General features: G+C 44.9%; 1 protein-coding gene across 2 annotated transcripts in view; it reads right to left on the bottom strand.

Annotated features, from left to right (window-relative positions):
• Positions 1-19,939, bottom strand: part of Pcsk6 (proprotein convertase subtilisin/kexin type 6) — a 187,502-nt gene that overhangs the window by 95,328 nt on the left and 72,235 nt on the right. For both annotated transcript variants that reach the window (XM_038313476.1, XM_038313478.1), the window contains exon 6: positions 17,750-17,838. In XM_038313476.1, the coding sequence (XP_038169404.1) occupies positions 17,750-17,838 (89 nt within the window). The remainder of the gene's footprint in view (positions 1-17,749; positions 17,839-19,939) is intronic.

Raw genomic sequence — 19,939 nt, 5'->3', positions numbered from 1 at the left:
TAGTCATCGGAGAAATGCAAACCAAAACAACTCTGAGATTCCATCTTACACCTGTAAGAATGGCCAAGATCATAAACACTGATGACAACTTATGCTGGAGAGGATGTGGAATAAAGAGAACACTCCTGCATTGCTTGTGGGAGTGCAAACTGGTACAGCCATTTTGGAAATCAGTATGGCGATTTCTCAGAAAATTAGGAAACAACCTTCCTCAAGACCCAGTAATAAAATACCACTTTTGAGTATGTACCCTAAGGATGCTCAATCAGACCACAAGGACATGTGCTCAACTATGTTCATAGCAGCATTGTTTGCCATAGCCAGAACCTGGAAACAACCTAAATGCCCCTCTACCAAAGAATGAATGAAGATATGGTACATTTACACAGTGGAGTACTACACAGTGGGAAGAATAATGACATCTTGAGATTGGCAGGCAAATGGATGGATCTAGAAAACATCATATTGAGTGAGGTAACCCAGACCCAGAAAGACAAATATCATATGTACTCACTGATAAGTGGCTTTTAGACATAAAGCAAAGAAAAACCAGCCTACAGTTCACAACCCCAGAGAACCCAGACAACAAAGAAGACATACATGAATCTAATCTACATGGGAAGTAGAAAAAGACAAGATCTCCTGAGTAAATTGGGAGCGTGAGGATCATGGGAGAAGGTAAAAGGGGAGAGGGGAGGAAGGGAAGGGAGTGGAGAAAAATATATAACTCAATAAAAAGAAAAGAAAAGAAAAAGGTATGGCTTTCACATGGAAACCAAACAATCCAGTCTCCACCTGCAGCTTCCTTTACTGAGCCCTTGCAATCTGAGCAGTATCCTGTGACAGTTAACAGATGACTAGGGACATCCGCTATCCTGCTGAAGTCATCTGAAGTAGCCAGTCCCAGCTACTCTCCTTGCCTTCCCCATGGAAACTGCAATGAATCTTCTCCTTCTCCTTGCTCCTCTGACTCCTGGCCAACCTTGGAGCGTCCCCAGGAGACTGTTCTGGTGTGATGTGGCCTGTCCTTTTGGGAGCTATGGGTCACAAGCTGCCTTTTCAATCAATGGCAGCCATCGCTCATCAGATAGACTTGTCAAACCTAAGTCATAATGCAAACCACACTCCCTTCTCATAAGTGGGTCCTGTTGATGTCTCAAAGAATAACAGAAGCCTAGAAAAGCCATAGCTGTTGTCTAAAGCAGCGGTTCTCAGCCTTCCTAATGCTGTACCCCTTTAATACTGTTCTTCATGCTGTGGTGACCCCCAGCCATAAAATTATTTTCATTGCTACTTCACAGCCGTAATTTTGCTAATGTTATGAACCATAATGTAAATATCTGATATGCATCTCACAAAGGAGTTGAGGCCCACAGGTTGAGAAACACTGGCCCGGAGAGCTGATGTCTGCACTTTTTTCATGGAACAAGGGTTAGGATCAGAAGTGAATTTTCTAGAGACCTAGGAATTCACCAAGAACTGGAAGCTCAAGGCACAGGGCAGACAGCAAGCTCCAGAGCTACACAGGACACCCACATATCTGCACCACAGGTAAGGACAGCGAGGAACCCCAACAGAGTGTGTGACTGAGACAGGGAAAGGCTAGCCTCTGAAGGAGGCCAGGGGACAGTGGAAATACAATGTTGAACATCCGGGAGCCTGTGAACCCTAGAACTGGTCACCAAGCCTGGGGCTCCACTGGAGTCTGTCCTTCTCAGGGTCACCAGGAATGAAGCGTCTCCTCAGTCTTTGGGGAATTACCTCAGGAACTCTGGCCAGGTCAGCACAGGGTATCTGGGAGCCAGCTTCCCCTGTCCTACAAAGAGGTGTGTGTACTATTGCTGTCTGGGGAGGCTGTGACTACCAGGGTTTATCTACCTCCTCCTTCCCAGGAGCCTCTTGCTGTGCCTGGGAATTTCAGGCCCAGCGGGCAGGCATTTTAGACAAGAATGTGTGTGGTGAGGGACAGGGAAGTGGGGACCCCTCTTCCTGGACAGCACTGGCTCCACATTCCCCAAATCTCCCAAGCCTCCTGCGCATTTTAAATCCTTCTGCTTTGAAGATTAATCTGGAGCTTAAACGGCTCCCTTAAAATGTTCACAAGCCTAAACTGCTTAATGGAAGCACTAATGAGACTGAATTCTGTGACTCAAAATGAACATAATCAACCAATTTATGGCACAGATTGATTTAGTTGTTATGTACTTAACATTTCATGTTTATGAAAGGAAAAAAAATCATGATTTAGTTCCTCAATCAAAATATAGAGCAAAAACACCAACAAAAATCTGTTTCCGTTTCCTTCCCAGAAGACAAGTGAACACAGCAGGAACTGGGAGACTGAGCAAGGGATACTGCTTCAAAGTGCCAGTCAAACTCTGGGGTCCTCAGGTCCTCTCCTGCTCTGTACCTTTGAGCCACCAGCTCCTGAGCAGTCTGGGGGATCCAGTCCCTCCAGCTAGTGATGATTCTCAGAAGCAGGGGGACCCTAAATTGTGTGCCTCATGGTAACTCTCTTTCCTCTGGAAATCTGAGTCTTATTGAGTAAGCGCACACGCAAGGTGCTGACCAAAGCCTGCCCCACAGTAAGGAGCATTTCTGACTGCAATGTCAGCTTACGCCCAAGCTGCATCTGTGTCCTCAGAGAGCTTATGCCAGAGGATGTTGAATGCAGCCTGTAGGTCAGAGGATGCTGAATGCAGTCTGTGGCCAGGAAGATCTGATATCGTGTAGACTCACATTCCCAGAGCTATGGTCTGAGTGGGACCTTTGCATTCTGCCCACACCTGCAGGATGGGCCATGCTCGGGTAGGGAGGGGGATCCAGACTGGGAGGTACACTGCTGCTGGAAGGTGCAGCCAGCCCCCCCACACCAATGCCAACTGATAACAGGCGCAACAAGAGGGAAGAAGCATTGCAAAAGCAAAAACATCACAACGACAAAAACAAACAAATAAGACGAGAAGATCTCTGGATATGCCAGATTATTTTAAAATAAAATGAACAATTTGTAAAAAGAGAATTAAAAAAAACAAACGGAAAGACAAGTGAGAGAGGAGAAATGTTGAGCGAGCACAGAAGCCAAGGAGGAGGACAGCTGCCCTTCCTGCTTCCTTCTGTGCTGTCCCATATCCTTTCTCAGCATGGGAGGAAGAAGGAAGTCAAGTTATGCTGGGAAGGAATGCAGTCACCAATGTACTTGCCCACAGCATAAGGACTTCCCTTCTGTTTCTAGCCATTGGGCTCAGCGGCAGCTGACCTCAAAGTGTCACTACTATGCCCTGGCATCAAAGAGCTAGGATAGCAACTCCCAGCCCTCAGGTCATCAGGCCAGTGCTCACCTGTTCCCTCTGCCTCTCAGCAGCAGCAGGACACTGCAGGTGACAGTTCACCTCCCAGCTCAGTTTAGTTTCCAGTGGCGAGACAAGGTCACAATAACAACAAATCACAGATTCCTCCTGAGGACCAGAAGTAGAGACGGATGCTGAAGGGTTTGGTGCAGCATTCCCAACTAAAAGCAATCAGCAATGGCTGCTACTCTTGTGCTGATAACAACAACAACAACAACAATAATAAACCCTCCTCAGGGTCCAAATCCCCAGAACTAAAAACACAGAAGAGAAGGGAAAGAACAGCTCTGGAATAGGCATGAGAGGTGTTCAGAGGAACTGAGACAGCACAGAGGAGATGCAGGAGGCAGAAGAAAACACCCTGCTTCAAGTCTGTTTGAAGGAGAGCAATTCCACAAAGGCACAAACCCCTGAGGCCTGGGCTGCTAGGTCAGCTGGGATCCTGTGCAAGCACCCCTGCAGGACAGCTGCATCCCTGCAGGCTGAGCGGAGAGCAGCACAGGATTGTTCAGAGATGAATCAAGGGAGAGACGGTGGGAAGGCCAGAGGGAGGGGATGATGTCCTGAAGCTAGGAAGCCCGCCCACCACCTTCCGAAAGGACAGGGCCCTCCAGCACCAGGTCCCTGTTCTCCCCATCACAGGTAGACCTCTGCCAGGAGACTGATAATCACTCACAGCCAAGGAGATTTGCGAGTACAATTGTGGACATGCAACCAAACCCAGAAAATATCTGAAGAAAACCAAACACCAAATTGGAAAGTAACATGGCTAGAGGCCATGGCTCATGCCCATAATCCAAGTATTGCAGAGCCCAAGGAAGAAGGAGGCAGAGTCTGGAGCCAGCATGGGCAACACAGCAGGATGCTGTCTCCAAAGAAACTCTACAAGCCAGATGATTCCCCCAAAGACAGGGATAAGAGAGTCCATACAGGCAGGGGGCCTCCAAAATGGGTATCAGTATGCACAAAACGATGCACAATAGTCTCAGCATCTGCTAAAATCAGTTAGAGCTCTCCTGTTTTCAAGAACATGAGAGAGACATTATTCACTTCCTTCTTCCTGCTTCACTGAGCCCAATCCTGGAGATGGTATATGAAACAAAGGGGAACTTTGACAGGCAGACTGGTCCTGGATCTTGTTCTGTTAAGAATGACATGGTAGTGGGATCTTGTGTCGTCTTCTCCTTCAATTTTAATTTGTGTGTATGGGTGTTTTGCCTGCATGTACGTCTTGTGTACTATGTGTATGTGGTACCCCCACAAGTAAGAAGAGGACACCATATCCCCATGGGATTGGAGTTGTGAGCTACCATGTGGGTGCTGGGTATCAAACCCAGGTCCTCTGAGGAGCAGCCAGTGCTCTTAACCATTGAGCCATCTCTCCAGCTCCGTTGTATCTTCTTTGTGTGTGTGCTTTGTTTTGTTGTTTTGTGGCAGAGTCTTGCTGAGACAGGATAGAAAGATGGAAACTTATGGACACATGCAAGAGCAAGGAGGGGCGGGGCTTGGGATGTCCCTACAGTAGCTGTGGTCTGGATTCTAATACTTCTCTCATCCAAAAATGTGGCTGAAGTTTTCGCCAGCTGAGATTCAAGAATTCCAACACAGTTAACAGCATTTGCTTTAAGGCCTTCTCCCTTCCCAACTGTAAACCCACAATTTTCTAGGAATCACACAAGAAACCCACTTAGAGTAAAATGACGTGTCCTAACCCTAGTAGTGGCTTCTGGTTTTATTTTATTAGATTGGAATCCCAACTGAGGTATCTCCAGAGCTGCCCTATAATCCTATTTTTCCAAAAAGAGTGGGAAAAAAAAAATCTTAACAACCCTGCAAGATGTAACGTGGGAGCTACCAAAATAATTCACAACTGCTGTCCAGCCACACCAGGGCCACTCTCCCTTGAGAAGTGACAACCAGGCTGGCACAGGACAACCCTTCCCTGAGAAGCCCACATCTGCTCTCAGGATTGCCTATTCTTTCCCCAAGAGCCGTTCTTTCTATTTTTAATAAACTCGAACTCTTTTCATATTAGTTTGTCCTGAAAATCCTTTCTTCAGCATGGCCACGGATCCAGTTTTGGCATAGTAGAAAACTCTGAAAAAGGACTTCTCTGCCTGTTTGGATGACAGTGTGGAGTAGAGTCTACCACCCTCACCTCCCTCCCCTATGCTATGCAACCAGGCTGGCCTTGAACTCTCCACCCTCCTTCCCCAGCTTCTCAAGAGCTAGGATTACAGGCACACACCACTACACTCAGTTAACCATCTTCTTTTTTTAATCTCATTTAAACCAGAATTAGAGATGAAGATGGTAACCCAGAAATAGCACTAGAAACAGACAAAAAGGGGAAAAAAGGAACAAAAACTTTATTTCTCTAGTTTAAGCACCAGGAAAAGGAAAGCCTAGTAATCCAACAGGAAACTTTTACTGGACAACTGGTCTACCCCAGCCAAACAGCACAGAGAAACCATAGGACCAGCCTACATAGTTGGGTGGCATGCCTGGACCTCCTTCCCTGTAAAGAAGTAACAAACCCCCACACCACCCTAAGCCAAGTGCTGTCAGAAATTGGCAAGAAGAAAGCAGGGCTATCATTCTGCTCTCTCTCTCTCTCTCTCTCTCTCTCTCTCTCTCTCTCTCTCTCTCTCTCACACACACACACACACACACACACACACACACACACACACACAGGCCCTTCTCATGAAGACACACAGTCATGAAAAGCCCATTCTTGACCTCCACCCAGGCAGCATCCAGGTGTTTTCCTGGTCTTCCCTAAAGTTGCATTAGGAGATCTGGTGGGGATTGGCCACAGTAATGAGATACCCCACACAGTGACATCACTGAAGACACATGGAGATTAGAGTTCCCAGCATGCCCAGGATGAATGAAGAGGAGCATGGATGCTCACACACACCTGCCAAAATGAAGCAGCTGGTCCTCCCCTGCTGGAGCCATCTCAGAGAGAGCAAAAATGGGAGGCTTAAGCAAGACTAGATCTTCTCACAAAATGCACAACTTTCTAATGAAAACCACATATCATGGTGTGGTGGTACATGCTTCAATCCCAGCACCTGGTGGCAGAGGCAGGCAGACTTCTGGGGATTCAAGGTCAGCCTGGTTTACAGAGTAAGTTTCAGGGCAGCTTGGACTCTGTAACACAGAGAAATCCTGTCTTGAAAAAAAAAATCCAATCCCCCCTAAAAAAAAAAAAAAACCTTCAGAAAACCACATATCACATGAAGCACAGGTTTGCAAGGGCAGTGATGCAGAGGAACGCTAGAGTGGAGTCATAGATTTTGACGTAGCAAGAATGTTTCAGCAAGAACTCCAAACATGCTTGACCCAAATGAGAGGACAGTAACAAAGAAATGGAAATTATCCACAGAGAATCAGAAGCCATAAGGGAAAAAGTCAATTGGAGTATTAGACCGGAAGGCACTAGCATCGAAACGACAGCCCAGTAAGGGCCAGGCACAAGGGGGATGCCTGGAACATAAGACAGACACAGAGGAATCCCAACCAGAACAACAGGAGGAAAGACAATGAACTACAACAAAGATCTAATGTCACCAGAGTCCATAAAAGGGAGGGCTGGCAAGGTATTCAAAGAAGCAAAGGCTAAAGTCTACCCACATTTTTTAAGCGATACAAATTTAGAGACTCACTGGGCACTGCTTCTCCTCCTGAGTTTTCTGTGTCATACTTGACAGCTGAGGCAAAAAATATCTGATATGGTTCTAATGTGTATATTAAGACAGTTATAAATACCTTACAGGGAGGAGACTAGTGAGGTCTATACCTCATTCAAACTGTAAACTAACTATCCATAGTCTGATTAATTATATGGAGTTTATACATTAAAGCATATTATGGATAAATCAAATTGGAATATAAACAATACTTAAATCACCCTTCAGGGAGGCAAAGAAAAAGGACAAATAAAATAGCAGGAAACCAATACAAAATGTCAAGCATGGCTTGATTGGATATTAAGAGCAAATACTGCTGTTGCAGAAACAGATGACCTGAGCTAGTGGAAACTCACTGACTCTGGACTGACAGCTGGGGAACCTGCATAGGACTATACTAAGCCCTCTGAATATGAGTGACAGCTGTGTGGCTTGGGCAGTTTGTGGGGTCACTGACAGTGGAACCAGCATTTATTCCTAGTGTATGAACTGGCACTTTGGAGACCATTCCCTATGGAGGCATACTTTGCTCAGCCTAGATACAGGGAGGAAGGCTTTCATACTGCCTCAAGTGCTACAACAGACTTGGTTGACTCTCCATGGGAGGCCTCACCCTCTCTGAGTAGTGGATGGGGCGTGGGGTGAGGGGAGAGAGAGGAAACTGGTATTGGTCTATAAAATAAAAAGCTCTTTTTTTAAAAAAGTAAAATAAAAACTTAAAAAATAAAACCAGATATATTCTGCTTCCAAAATCAAGGATAAAAATAAGATGAAAAAATGTACAATAAAGGTTGCAATAAAATAATCTAGCAAATCTGTAAATATTATTAGCCAAAATATAAAGACATTAATTTTTATACCAACTGAAGATCCAGTACACTAGGAAGACATATCTTTTAGGTAACTTGTAACATAACTATAAAACATACACGGCTAAAGCATAAGGAAATTGACAAGTCTGTAACCATCAAGGAGAACCAGTGCCCTTCTGAGAAACAGATCAGAGAGATAAAAAATAAGCCATAATACCAGGCCTGCATTCCTTGCTGTGGAGTGAACCTTGGAGCTAAGCAGAGAGTGGTTGGTTACCTACGTTACAGTCATGCCACTACAGCACGAGCACGCAGGGCTTGACTGGCAGGTTGAACTGGAATTTATAGGACTCACTTCTAGGTAGGATCCTTGACGCTTTTCCTTCCTCAGTATGCTGCATGGCCCATTTCAGCATTGTGAAATCTAGCTAGTGGGGAAGCAGTTTCCAGCTCAGTTTCTGCTTCATTTGTTTATATCTTATCACCGAGATGCATGGCCTTCAGCATTAGACTATGGGAACTCTTGCCTGATACTTATATACCGGGGAAGTCACAGGCTCTAGGAGGAACTTCCTACTGTTGTTAGTTAAACTAATACAGTGCCAAGCTGCCTTCTAAAAACCTATAATTATGCCCATAGGCAAATGCTACCCTCAGCCTTAATCAGCGAAGCCCCTTTGCAGTGAAGGGCAGTGAATGGCAGTGAATGCACAGACACATTGGTTGTCACGAACAAGTGATGGCTGAGTGCTTGCCTGTGAATAGGACATTCATGCCACCCTCTCTGAAGCTCAAAGACCATTCTGGGAGAGGGGGTGGAACAGATGTAAGAGCCAAAAGATGGGGAAGGCTTGTTAAATGCCATCTTCTTGGCTTCACGCAGGTATCACGATCACAAACTCATAGTGGATCCTGTTACCACCACTGGGCCTGCATGAGCGTGGCCTGGTCAACAATCTGTCACAGATATGGGAAGAGCTCATGGGATGCTGTCCCTCACTGCCGAGCTACTGGCTACTGAAACATTCTGGAGAAGGGGAGTCGTTGTTTTCAGTGGACAGGTCCAAACCCACGATAACATAAATGTCCCGGGTTATTTTCAATGGGTCACAGAACAAAAACCAAAAGACATGAATGAGGGAAAGGGATTTATAGGGAGAAGTGTGAGGGAGATGGGGGAGTGAGATTGATCAGAATGCATTATATGTAACAGATATTATATATATTATATAATTATATAACATGCAAGTATGTATATATGTAAATATAAATCTAATGAAACATCTCTAGAGGCCTTCTTAATTAATTAAATTTCTTTGACAGCTTCACACACACCATATATTAATACATTAATACATATATTAGTGTATATATATATGTATGTGTGTGTGAAGCTATCAAAGAAAATTAATTAAGAAAGCCTCTAGAAATGTTTCATTAGGTTGATCAAATACTCTGGTGACAAATGCTCCCAGAAGGCAAGATCAAGGGACAAAGTATCCAGTTTTATTTACAAGACCATGACATGGTGGGGGACCTTCCCCTTGAGTTAGGAATGGCTACCATGCGGCTGCTAGTAGCTGTTGCCTTGAGAGGCAAGGCCCTGTGAAGTCAAAACTTCTGGTTTTGCAAGAGTAAACCCAACTGTTGCATATTCTAATTTATGTAAAAATCTTTTGGCTTGTGAATGCAAGTTCAAAACAAAATACCACGAGGCACAGATCAAACCCATGTTTCCTAGGAGCTGGTGGGCAGCTACACCTGCGAGTGTGAGAAGCTTTGACCCCCACAGCAACAGCTAAACAGCAGCAACCGAGAACCAAAGGGATGGATCCAGTTAGAAAGCTTTAGAAGTCTCTTCTAAATAACTTCAGGATTAAAGAGAAAAACCAAAGCCGAAATTTAAAAGTTTGCCAAAACGGAGTGGCAAGCTAGCTCAGTGGAAGCGCCTGCTGCCAAGCCCAAAGACCTGAGTTCATCCCCAGGAATTCACAACAGAAAGATCATCGCCTGGCCTCCATACATGTGCCCTAGCACTCCATGCCCCCACACATCACACATGCACACAGAGTAATAACAAATAAGAATAATAATTCAAAGGTATTCAGAAATAAATAGCAGTAACAGTGCAGTATAATGAAACCAGTGACGGGAGGGCAGGGAGAACATGGAGATGAGGTTCATTCATTCATTCATTCATTCATTGGGACACAGAAAAGCCTAAACTTAAAAAACACTAACAAATGTTCCTCAAGGAGCTAGGAACAAATAATAATAAAGGTAAAGGAATTAACACACAAGAAAAAGTAGAAATTCATGAAACATTAAAAAATTATAAAAAATACAATTAAAAATTCAATTAAAAAACCTAGTTGTTAATGAAATCCTCTTTATAGGAAAGAACAATCTTTCACTGATCACGGGTAAAATAAATACCATAAATAAATTTGGGAACAACAACTATGAATATAGAAATACCTTTAAATTATGAGAATAGGTTATGCTCTTGTCAGACTTGAACCTCTGGAGAAATGAGTGGCTTTTATAGAAAGATCTAATTACCAAATTTTCCTCAAGGGAACTAAAAAGCCCACACACACAGTGACTGTAACCATGCAGAATGACTGTCAGATCTACCGCTGTCCCCAAACCAACACACACAGTGACTGTAACCATGCAGAATGACTGTCAGATCTACCGCTGTCCCCAAACCAACACACACAGTGACTGTAACCATGCAGAATGACTGTCAGATCTACCGCTGTCCCCAAACCAACACAGTGACTGTAACCATGCAGAATGACTGTCAGATCTACCACTGTCCCCAAACCAACACACACAGTGTAACCATGTGGAATGACTGTCAGATCTACCACTGTCCCCAAACCAACACAGTGACTGTAACCATGCAGAATGACTGTCAGATCTACTGCTGTCCCCAAACCAGGCCATGCCCCTGATAAGGCAACCACTTCAGAGCAGGGGAAAGAGTTCCCTAACTCACCCCACGAGATCACCCTAAGTGACACCCTAGCAGTAGTGTATTAGAAGAACAATATTTGTGATCAAACAGAATTCATTCCAAGAAGGAAAGGTACATATATTAATGTACTTTATTACAGTACACAGACTCAATAGTACATGTAAGAAAGAAAATAATCATTTCTGTAGATGTCTTTTAAAGGAACATCTAGTGAAATTTAATATCCACTCTTAATCAAAACTTTCAGAAATCCAGGAATAAAATATAGTTGCCTCAATTTGACAAAGGCCAACAACTGGAAACTTACAGAAGATAGTCATAAATGGTTTAATACTATTCCTGTATACATTGACTATGACCACAGAACCCATAAGCCATGACCACTCAGCAATTATTATCAGGATTCTCTATAAGACGTGAAAAAGAAATGAGTCACCGTTGTTAGAGACCGTCTGCCACTATGGCCACAGGTGCCTGCTATTTACATACAGAAAAGCCATAAAGCCTCATAGCACCAAGAGCATTCAAACAGGGCAGGCAGGAAAAACACTGCCCTTCCTATATCCGTGTCAGTGATGATTAATATAAATATATACTAAGTATCAAACTCAACATAAACCTAATTAAGTATGAAAGCTCTATATGGAGAAAGTGATAAATTTTTTTTAAGTTAAACTTTTTTTTAAAAAAGCCTAAAAATACAGAAACATACCATGATGCTGCCTAGGTGGGAAGATTCATTATTGTAAGGATGTCAACTCTCCCCCAAATTATTCTATATGTTCCATGCAATACCAATCAAAACCCCAACAGAAATTTTCATGGAACTTGACAAGAAGACTCTCAAGTTCACTTGAAAGAGAAAGCGTGCGAGAAAAGCAGGGACATATTTTTTGGAAAGGACTGTAAGAGAAAATTCACCCTGTTAACTACCAGAAAAACTCAAAACTCTCCAAATAATAACGATGCCACTGACAGAACTTAGAGATGGAGGAAGGAACCACCAGGGGCCAGCCTGTGTACACGGGGCATGCAGGATGGCACAGACTACGTGCATGCCTAGGCTGAAGAGCAATCAGCGAGGGAATGATGTCAGTGGTTCCTCATATTCACGATTCTTAGAAAAAAAACACACACAGGAAAACACATACGGAGGTAAAAATAAAAGGTAACTCCATTAAAGCTCCAGATAAATTATTGTCCTAAAAACTACATTTTCAGAGGAAGCGCAGGAGAACCAATTTTATTTTTTGTGGGCTTTTCTTAAGCTAGATCCCCCAACTCCAGAGTCATAAAAGAAAGATAAACAAATTTGACATTATAAAAATTTCATCAGGTTTTTATTGGAATGTTACACATAGAAAAAGAACATAAGTCATCCGTGTGTAGCTCAAGAACTTAATAAAAAATTTAAATCTTCGAAAGCCAAATACATTAGAGGCTATTGGTTAAACACACTAGGGTTTCCCAGCTCTAAAAATGATATGTCTCTATTGGTCCCCGAGAAATTAATCTCTCCTGAACATAGATGGCACACCTAATGACAATATGGCTTGGGGTGCTGCTGGCTGGGGAAATTCGTTTCATAAGATATAATTTGGATGGATACACTGTTTTTTTGGTTATATTTATGGATAAAACTTACAAGAAACATACAATTTTTACGAAGAAAGCTGGTAAAATCTACTCCATTTGAATAAATAGGCAGTTTTTGCCTAAGAGCCCATTGTGGTGATTTTAGTTCAAGTCTAAAAATACTTTGCCACTTTTGTCCTCAAAGGTGCAACCAGCTTCCTGCCACTCTGGGGTGTAAGTGACATACTCCTCAGGAAGAGAATGGCTGACATGTGTGATTCCTGGGACTTGGTCATAAAACAATCAACGGCGGTGAGGGGAGCTAGCTCCCATGCCACAGGGACACTAAAGCCACCCCGAGGAGAGGTGCGTGTATGGAGCAGCCCGCACCCCAGCCCACAGCTGCCAAGGAGTAAAGAAAGGCCTCTCAGCAACAGCCACATGCAGTCTGTCTTGAGAGTGGATCCCCGTACAGCATTCAGATCACAGACATCCAACAATCTGCTACACCGTGAAGAGCGACCGTGAGCCTGAACCACCATTTGGCGTAGACAGGATCTGCTATACGACAGGTGTTTACTGTGCAAGGAATTATGCTTTAAGATGATTGTCACGGGGCAAAGGCTAACAAATGTGTACTCCACTAGATCAAAATAAAGAGCATATGAGCTCCAAGTTTTAGTTTCAGTAAGGGTAGAGGAGACTGTAGCAGACCACCTCTTCACAGGTAATCATCCCAGACCCTGGGAAACACAAGTGCATTTCTAAAGGCATCAGAAAGCAACCAGAAGAGGGCAGAAATAGATAGGGATCCAGTGGCTGAACAGAGGGAACTATTTTGGGTGTCCACGTTTAGCTGGATTTCCTCAGCAGGGGCTCTCCCTTGCTCTTCCAAAGCCAGAAGTCAATAGTGACAGGACAGGGATTTTGAGAAATTGAGAGCAGGAACCTCAGAAAGAACCCAGCTTTGGGGAAAGACATACGTTCACTCAATCCTTCGGCAGATCCCTGAAATATGTGTCTAGGCAATGTTCTTTAACAAAGAAACAAAACCCGAAGAGGGAGACAACGCGCACAAGCCCGGGCAAGCTGTGCAGACGTTCCAAGTACTATGCACCCCAGGACTGCAGGTTTCTGACATACCACAAAGTCATGGTAAAAGAGCAAAACCTGTGTTCCTGGTAGAGAAGTCTGTGAAATGATGAATGAGTCTCTCAAAATTCAAACTTAAATCACTGCTATAACGAATTTTACAGTATTCAGAAAAAAAACACCCACAGGCTCTAACGTCTACAATATAGATTATTTTTATTGTATAATAAATTTTTATCACATAATGATACAATAAAAGTAACTAAACATGCAAATAAAAGAATATGCGAACCATTGTAAAGAGGAGAACTAATCATTAGGAGCATAAAAGTGGCTGGAATAGTAGAGCTAATACAAAAGACTCAGTAGTAATCCCTACTGCTGTACCAGAGAGTGTCAGATAAAAAAAATCCTCAGAGTCAAGATGTGGGGAGTCTCGGGGGAGATTTAGAGATGGTTAAAAACAATAAAGCAAACTGAAAACATAAGACAGAAATTACAATAACTAAAACTTTGTAATTAGGTGGAATTAAGAATAGACTGGCTACAATAAAAAGAAGGCACACCCAGAGACAGTATCATGCCAACCATCTAATTAGAAACAAATGGAGAAACAAAGATTTTCCCAAACAGAGCCTCAGTGACCTATGAGGTGTGTGGAGCTGCCTGGCAACTATAACTTAGAAACACTTACACACGAACTGCTTTCTTTAAGCTACATATATACATACATACATATGCATACACCACACACACACACACACACACACAGACAGAGAGACAGAGAGAACACATGAACTTACTGAGAAACACAGCAAACTCCACGCTGGAATAATAGAAAGAAAATTACACCAAAGGTCATTATAGTGGCAGGGAACTAAGAACTGGGAAGAGCATCCTCAGGCCTCCGCAGGAACAGATCACACCATAGCAGAGGCAGCAGCAGGGACGGTGCCTGCCTCACCGAGAAACAGTGGTGGCAGAAGAGCAGAGAACAGTATCTTTAGATCACTCTAAGCATCACACCAGAATCCGGTTCCTACAACTTCTTTCCAACATGAAGACAAAGACCACTTTCAGGGCCAGGAGTTCGAACCCTGGGACATACATGATGGAAGGAAAGAACTGACTCCTCCAGGTTTTCCTCTGACCTCTGACCTCTGTATCCATGGGCATATACCCACAAACTAAATTTATTAAGTAGCTTTTTAGAAGACACTTCCAAATACATTCAAGGAGAATTTCTCACCAGAATACTTGAAAATTTAAAAAAAAAAATCTTAAGTACAGTGACTAAATCCTTTACTCTCAATACTTGGGGGGCTGAGCTAGGATAATGCCATGAGTTTGAAGCCAGCCCTGGCTACATACCGAGCTTTAGGCCAAATTAGGCTACTGACTGAGAACCTATTTCAAAGAATGAATTTTCAGGTTGAAAATTTAAGGAACACTACATCTAGGGCTGGAGAGATGGCTCAGAGGTTAAGAGCACTGACTGCTCTTCCAGAGGTCCTGAGTTCAATTCCCAGCAACCACATGGTGTTCACAACCGTCCATAATGAGATCTGGTGCCCTCTTCCGACCTGCAAGCAGAATACTGTATATATAATAAATAAATAAATCTTTTTTTTTAAAGAAAGAAACATTACATATATAAGCAAGTATATCTTTCTGTTAGCTGACTTGAATATTTAAAGCAAGAAACAGCGGATGCTGAGTCGGGTTGCACACATCAGCATCATGGGGGCTGACTGCTGTGAGGTCAACCTGGGCTACACAGAGACTTACAGGCAAGCTAGGGCTACATAGCAAGACTATGTGTCAAACTAAGAGCTGAAAATCAATAGGCACATATCACACTCATAAACTGCTCACACACAAAACGTGACAGCGTGAACTGAAATCATCTGTTTTCGATTGTTTCATTATATCACACATGATTTGTATGTGACTTATTCCAGATGGACTGAGGCAAGCTAGGATATACACTTTACTCTCCTGAGCAGCAACTGAAACACAAAGCAAAAACTGAAAAGGTTTAGCCCCACGGTCGACCCAGAACCACTGCAGAGAAATCCCCGTACTGTGTGCATTAAAACTCACAGAGGGTGGCCACCTTGTGTCTGGAGTACTTCAAAAATTGCCCTGCCTAGGGGTGGGTGACAGGGGTGGGCCAGGCAGAAGAGGTGGCCATCTGTGTGGAAGCCGAATTGTGCGTGACGGCTTTGGGGATACTGGCTACCCTGTGTCCTTGTTTACGGACAGCTCTCTCTCACACACACTCGTCTTCCTAAAATCTGCTCCTTGTCTGTCCCTAGGTATCTGGCCCCACCTAGCTCCATGCTGCTGATTTCACTGCTTCCTTGGAACTTCCTCTGTTTGCAGCCAAGCCTCCAGGTCAGGATCCAGCTGTGCCTCTTGTTTCTGCCTTTCTGTGCTCCGCCTGCCTATCTCACTTCAGGACTTGATCCTGTATTGACTTCTAGGCAGTACTATTCATCCCGAAGCCATGCTGAGTTCCTGGAGGCTCCTAATTATGTCTGGCATCATCTATTCCCCATCAGTGGCTGCCCAGAGTTATACATGCGGTACGTGCTTGAAGATGTTCAATAAATTAATTTTTAAGACATTCTTGTTCCCAGCCCTACACAGGAGGTATTCTCTGTCCAGACTGCAGACTCTGAGAAGCTCAGATACACAGTTTTACGTGGAGGATAGGGTAGGACCACCCGAGGACAGCACACTGCCCAACACAGGAGGTACTCTCTGTCCAGACTGCAGACTCTGCGAAGCTCAGAGACACAGCTTTGCAGGGAGGATAGGGTAGGGCCATCCGAGGACAGCACACCACCCTCGCGCAGCTCCCCTGTGGGGGGGGGGCTTTATGAGCTTCCAATGAGTCGTTCTTATACTTTCCCCTTCTGCATGGCCCCCAAGAGTCCTCGAGGCCAGTGTTAGCAAACTACCTGGTCCAGACAAACTCCGTGGGACTCTGCAGATCTGGGGTGAAGCAAGGAATCTGCATCTCTAGGAGATATTAGAGTCACTGATGCTGCCCTTCTAGGGAGTTGGAGCAGGTCTTGAACAACCCGAACAGTGGTTCTATCTGCTCACTCAAAGTGAGATGAATTGTTTTGATTATGTGAGGATTGCAAAGGGGGGGGGGGCGGGGGACGACTCAGCAGCTCCCTGGAGATTAGCTCTGAGGCAAAGCCTGCAAATGTGGTATCTGATTTTATTGCCATATCAAACCTGAGAGGCAATCACTGCCTGCCATACATGGGCTCACAGAGAATATACAAGTTGTAACTACACAGGCAGTGGAGTTTGTGAGTATGCTTAGGCCTGAGAGCTGATGCCAAATCCCAACCACTTCAAGAAGTCCAAGGAGAGGCAGGTGAGTTCCTAATTTAGTAAACACTTGGAACTCGCTTCCTCAAAACTCGAGAAATTCTTCAAGGACTGGGTGATGCAGGAAACCCCTGACCCAACCTCCCCACCTCATGTTCTTTGTAGGTGATGCTGATGAAGCTGCAACCCTCACCCCTAAGGAGGCCAACAGAGACATGGGTAAGCCCCCAAGCAGTCCTTGAGACTGGCTGACACTGTTTCTTCTGCCCCACCTGCTCAGCGTTGTGCACTTAGGGGCACTTCAGAAAACCCGGCAACTGAGCTATCACACTGCCAGGCTCCGGTGGGGCACAGGTAGACATGGCACCCCCATGCTAGCAAGGGCAGCTTGACTTATCAATGTGAGAAACTGCATGAGAAAGCCAGATACAGCTGGGGTCAAGCCCTGGACACACCAACTCCACCAGAAAAAGGATTGAGGCAGGGGGATGACTGGTGGGGAGCACTCCATCAAATACGGAAGCAGGAAGTGGTTGCACAGTAACAGGAAATTGGGCCAAGAGAGCAGCAAACGTGTCTGGGAAGAGACAGGGAGCCTCAGAAGCCTGTCAGAAGAGTCCATGTGATGGCAGAGGCGGGTCAGTGCTCAGGGTGGCCAGGACAAGAGGATCCCCTTCCAATGGGACCCTCGATGGCAGGAAAATGGCAAGCAATTCCTAGTTTGAGGCCTGCCTACTAGGCTGGCTGCCAGGGCTGTAACAAAGCGGCCATTGCTGCTTTGGGCCAAGCCTGTGCTCAGGCCATAGGACGTGAAGCTACTGAACGCCACAGAAAGGCTGCTCTCTATCCAGTCCTTGGTCCCTTTGCTCCCACCTCGTTTTGCCTTACCTCCTATCTTTGCGTTATATGCTATGCCCACGATGCAGTAGGAGTTGTTGGCTGAAGCAGCGACTTCTCCTGCACAGCGGGTGCCATGTCTGAAGCAAAGAAAAAAAAAAAAAAGAAACAATAAAAGAGAGGTCCTGGACCAGCAATTATTAAAGAACACTGTAAAATGCTCATTATTTCCGCTATCCCTATGCCTGAGATGTCAGCCAAGCCCCACCCCCTTTTTTGGCAGCCCTTCTGACATATGTATTCAAGCAGGCTTTGCCCGGCCTTCTTTGCCATCTGGAGGTGGGAAACAATGGTTCTCAGGCTGTCCCTTCCAGGATGCCTCCGATAGATTCCTGGTAAGACCTGGTGCCAGTGTCCATGGCCCTGGGCATCTCCTCGCTTCCTATAGCTCACTCACTGCCAGGGCTGTTCACAGTCCTGCCTCAGGTCTGTCTCCTGTGACTAAAACATGCCACTTGACACTTGCATGTGTGGCGGTATCCATGCTCGCCTGACCGGTACAACTAAAGGAAAAAAAACCCACCTCACTTTTGTTTGTTCCCTGTGTCCTGACAAGCACCCTGCTTCCCTACACAGGCCTCTGCCATTTCCATAGGGGTGTAACAGGAGCTGAGAAAGGACAGTTTTGTCAAATACTCAGCAGAGGCGAGGGACAATGTGGAAGTCAGCAGAGAAACAAATTGCTTTCCCCAGGAATGACCCCCATCTTCTGATGTGCCACACTGGGTCATTTCCTCTCGCGGAGGCCAAAACATGGGCCAGTGTACATGGTACAGCTGTGCGGAGAGACCACGGGGGAATTGGAATCATTGATCAGATTTGTAGCAAAATTTAAAAATGGCCCCGGGTCTGCTTGCTAGCCCTTTGGAAGGGCGTCATCTGTCATTCTCTGGAACTGTCACAGCCCCAAGGCCAGGCCTGCTCTCAGGTCACACACTGGGATTTGATTCTGCCCTTCAAGGGTCACTGCATGGAATATAGATCATGCTTCCCCACCCTTTGATGTGTGACCAGGAAGCAGGTCCTTTGCCCGAGGCCTCCCCACTGCTGAGCAGAAGGGCACCTTGGGACGTGAGTCAGAAAGCAGGGAGTCCAGGAGCTCTGGGAGGTCAGCATCTGGCAGGTGGCACCCAGCACCCAAGTGGCCCTGTACAGCATCTCCTGGAATCCATGGCATAATAGCATACTGCTGGATTCTGGATGTTGAATACCCCATCCCCAGTCTCATGTGTTAAAAGCTTAGTCCCAAGGTGACATGTTGTGGGATATTTGTATACTCTGTGAAGATACATCGCTGTGATTGATGTAATAAAAGGAAGAATGGCCAATAGCAAGGTAGGCGGTATAGGCGGGACTTCTGGGCAGAGAGAGAGAAAGACTGGGAAGAAGAATCTAGCACACAAGAGACTCCAGGAGACATGTAACAAGTTTGGCAGACAGAAATGGAGAAGAGGTAAAAAAAAAAATGCCACAGCGGAACATAGATTAATAGAAGCGGGTTAATTTACGTTATATGAGCTAGTGGGACAAGCCCAAGCTAAAGTTGAACTTTCATAATAAATATTCAGTCTCCATGTTATTATTCATGAGCGGGCAACCCAAAGAATAATCTGTCTACAGTGACATTACTGCGAGGGGCTGTATCTTTAGCAGGTAGAGCCCAGGTCATGCCCTGAGGGATACTGTGGGACATTTTCTGCTTTTCTTTTGAGTTTCTGGGTGACCTCACGCGCTGTTCTGACCTCCTGTGGGTCTACTGTTATGTTCCCACCATGATGCAGGCAATAGACCATGGATGAGGCAAAGTTGTGTGCCAAAATAAATCTCTCCATGTCTGTTTTTTTTTTTTCTTTTTCCGCTCTCCCTACTTCTCTCTCTCCCCTCCTTTCAGAGATACACCTTGCTATATTGTCCAGGATAACCTCTATCTCCTAGGTTCGGCAGCACCTCCTGCCCTCCTCTTGAGTAGCTAGGACCAGAGCACATGGCACTGCATGTAGCTTTGCCTATTCTAAGTCAACTGAATCCAGCATTTCCTTACGTCGACAGAAAGTTGGCTAAAATAAGCACATTGGGACGATACACAGGCCGGTGCTTTGTCAACATGGGGAAGGGAGAAAGGGCTTTCGTTACTTTCCTGAGTATTTTTTTTTCTGGAAGAATGATAAAATTAAGCAAATC

The sequence above is a fragment of the Arvicola amphibius genome, chromosome 12, assembly GCF_903992535.2.
Source record: "Arvicola amphibius chromosome 12, mArvAmp1.2, whole genome shotgun sequence".
Taxonomy (NCBI): domain Eukaryota; kingdom Metazoa; phylum Chordata; class Mammalia; order Rodentia; family Cricetidae; genus Arvicola; species Arvicola amphibius.
This window is presented reverse-complemented; position numbering and strand designations above follow the sequence as displayed.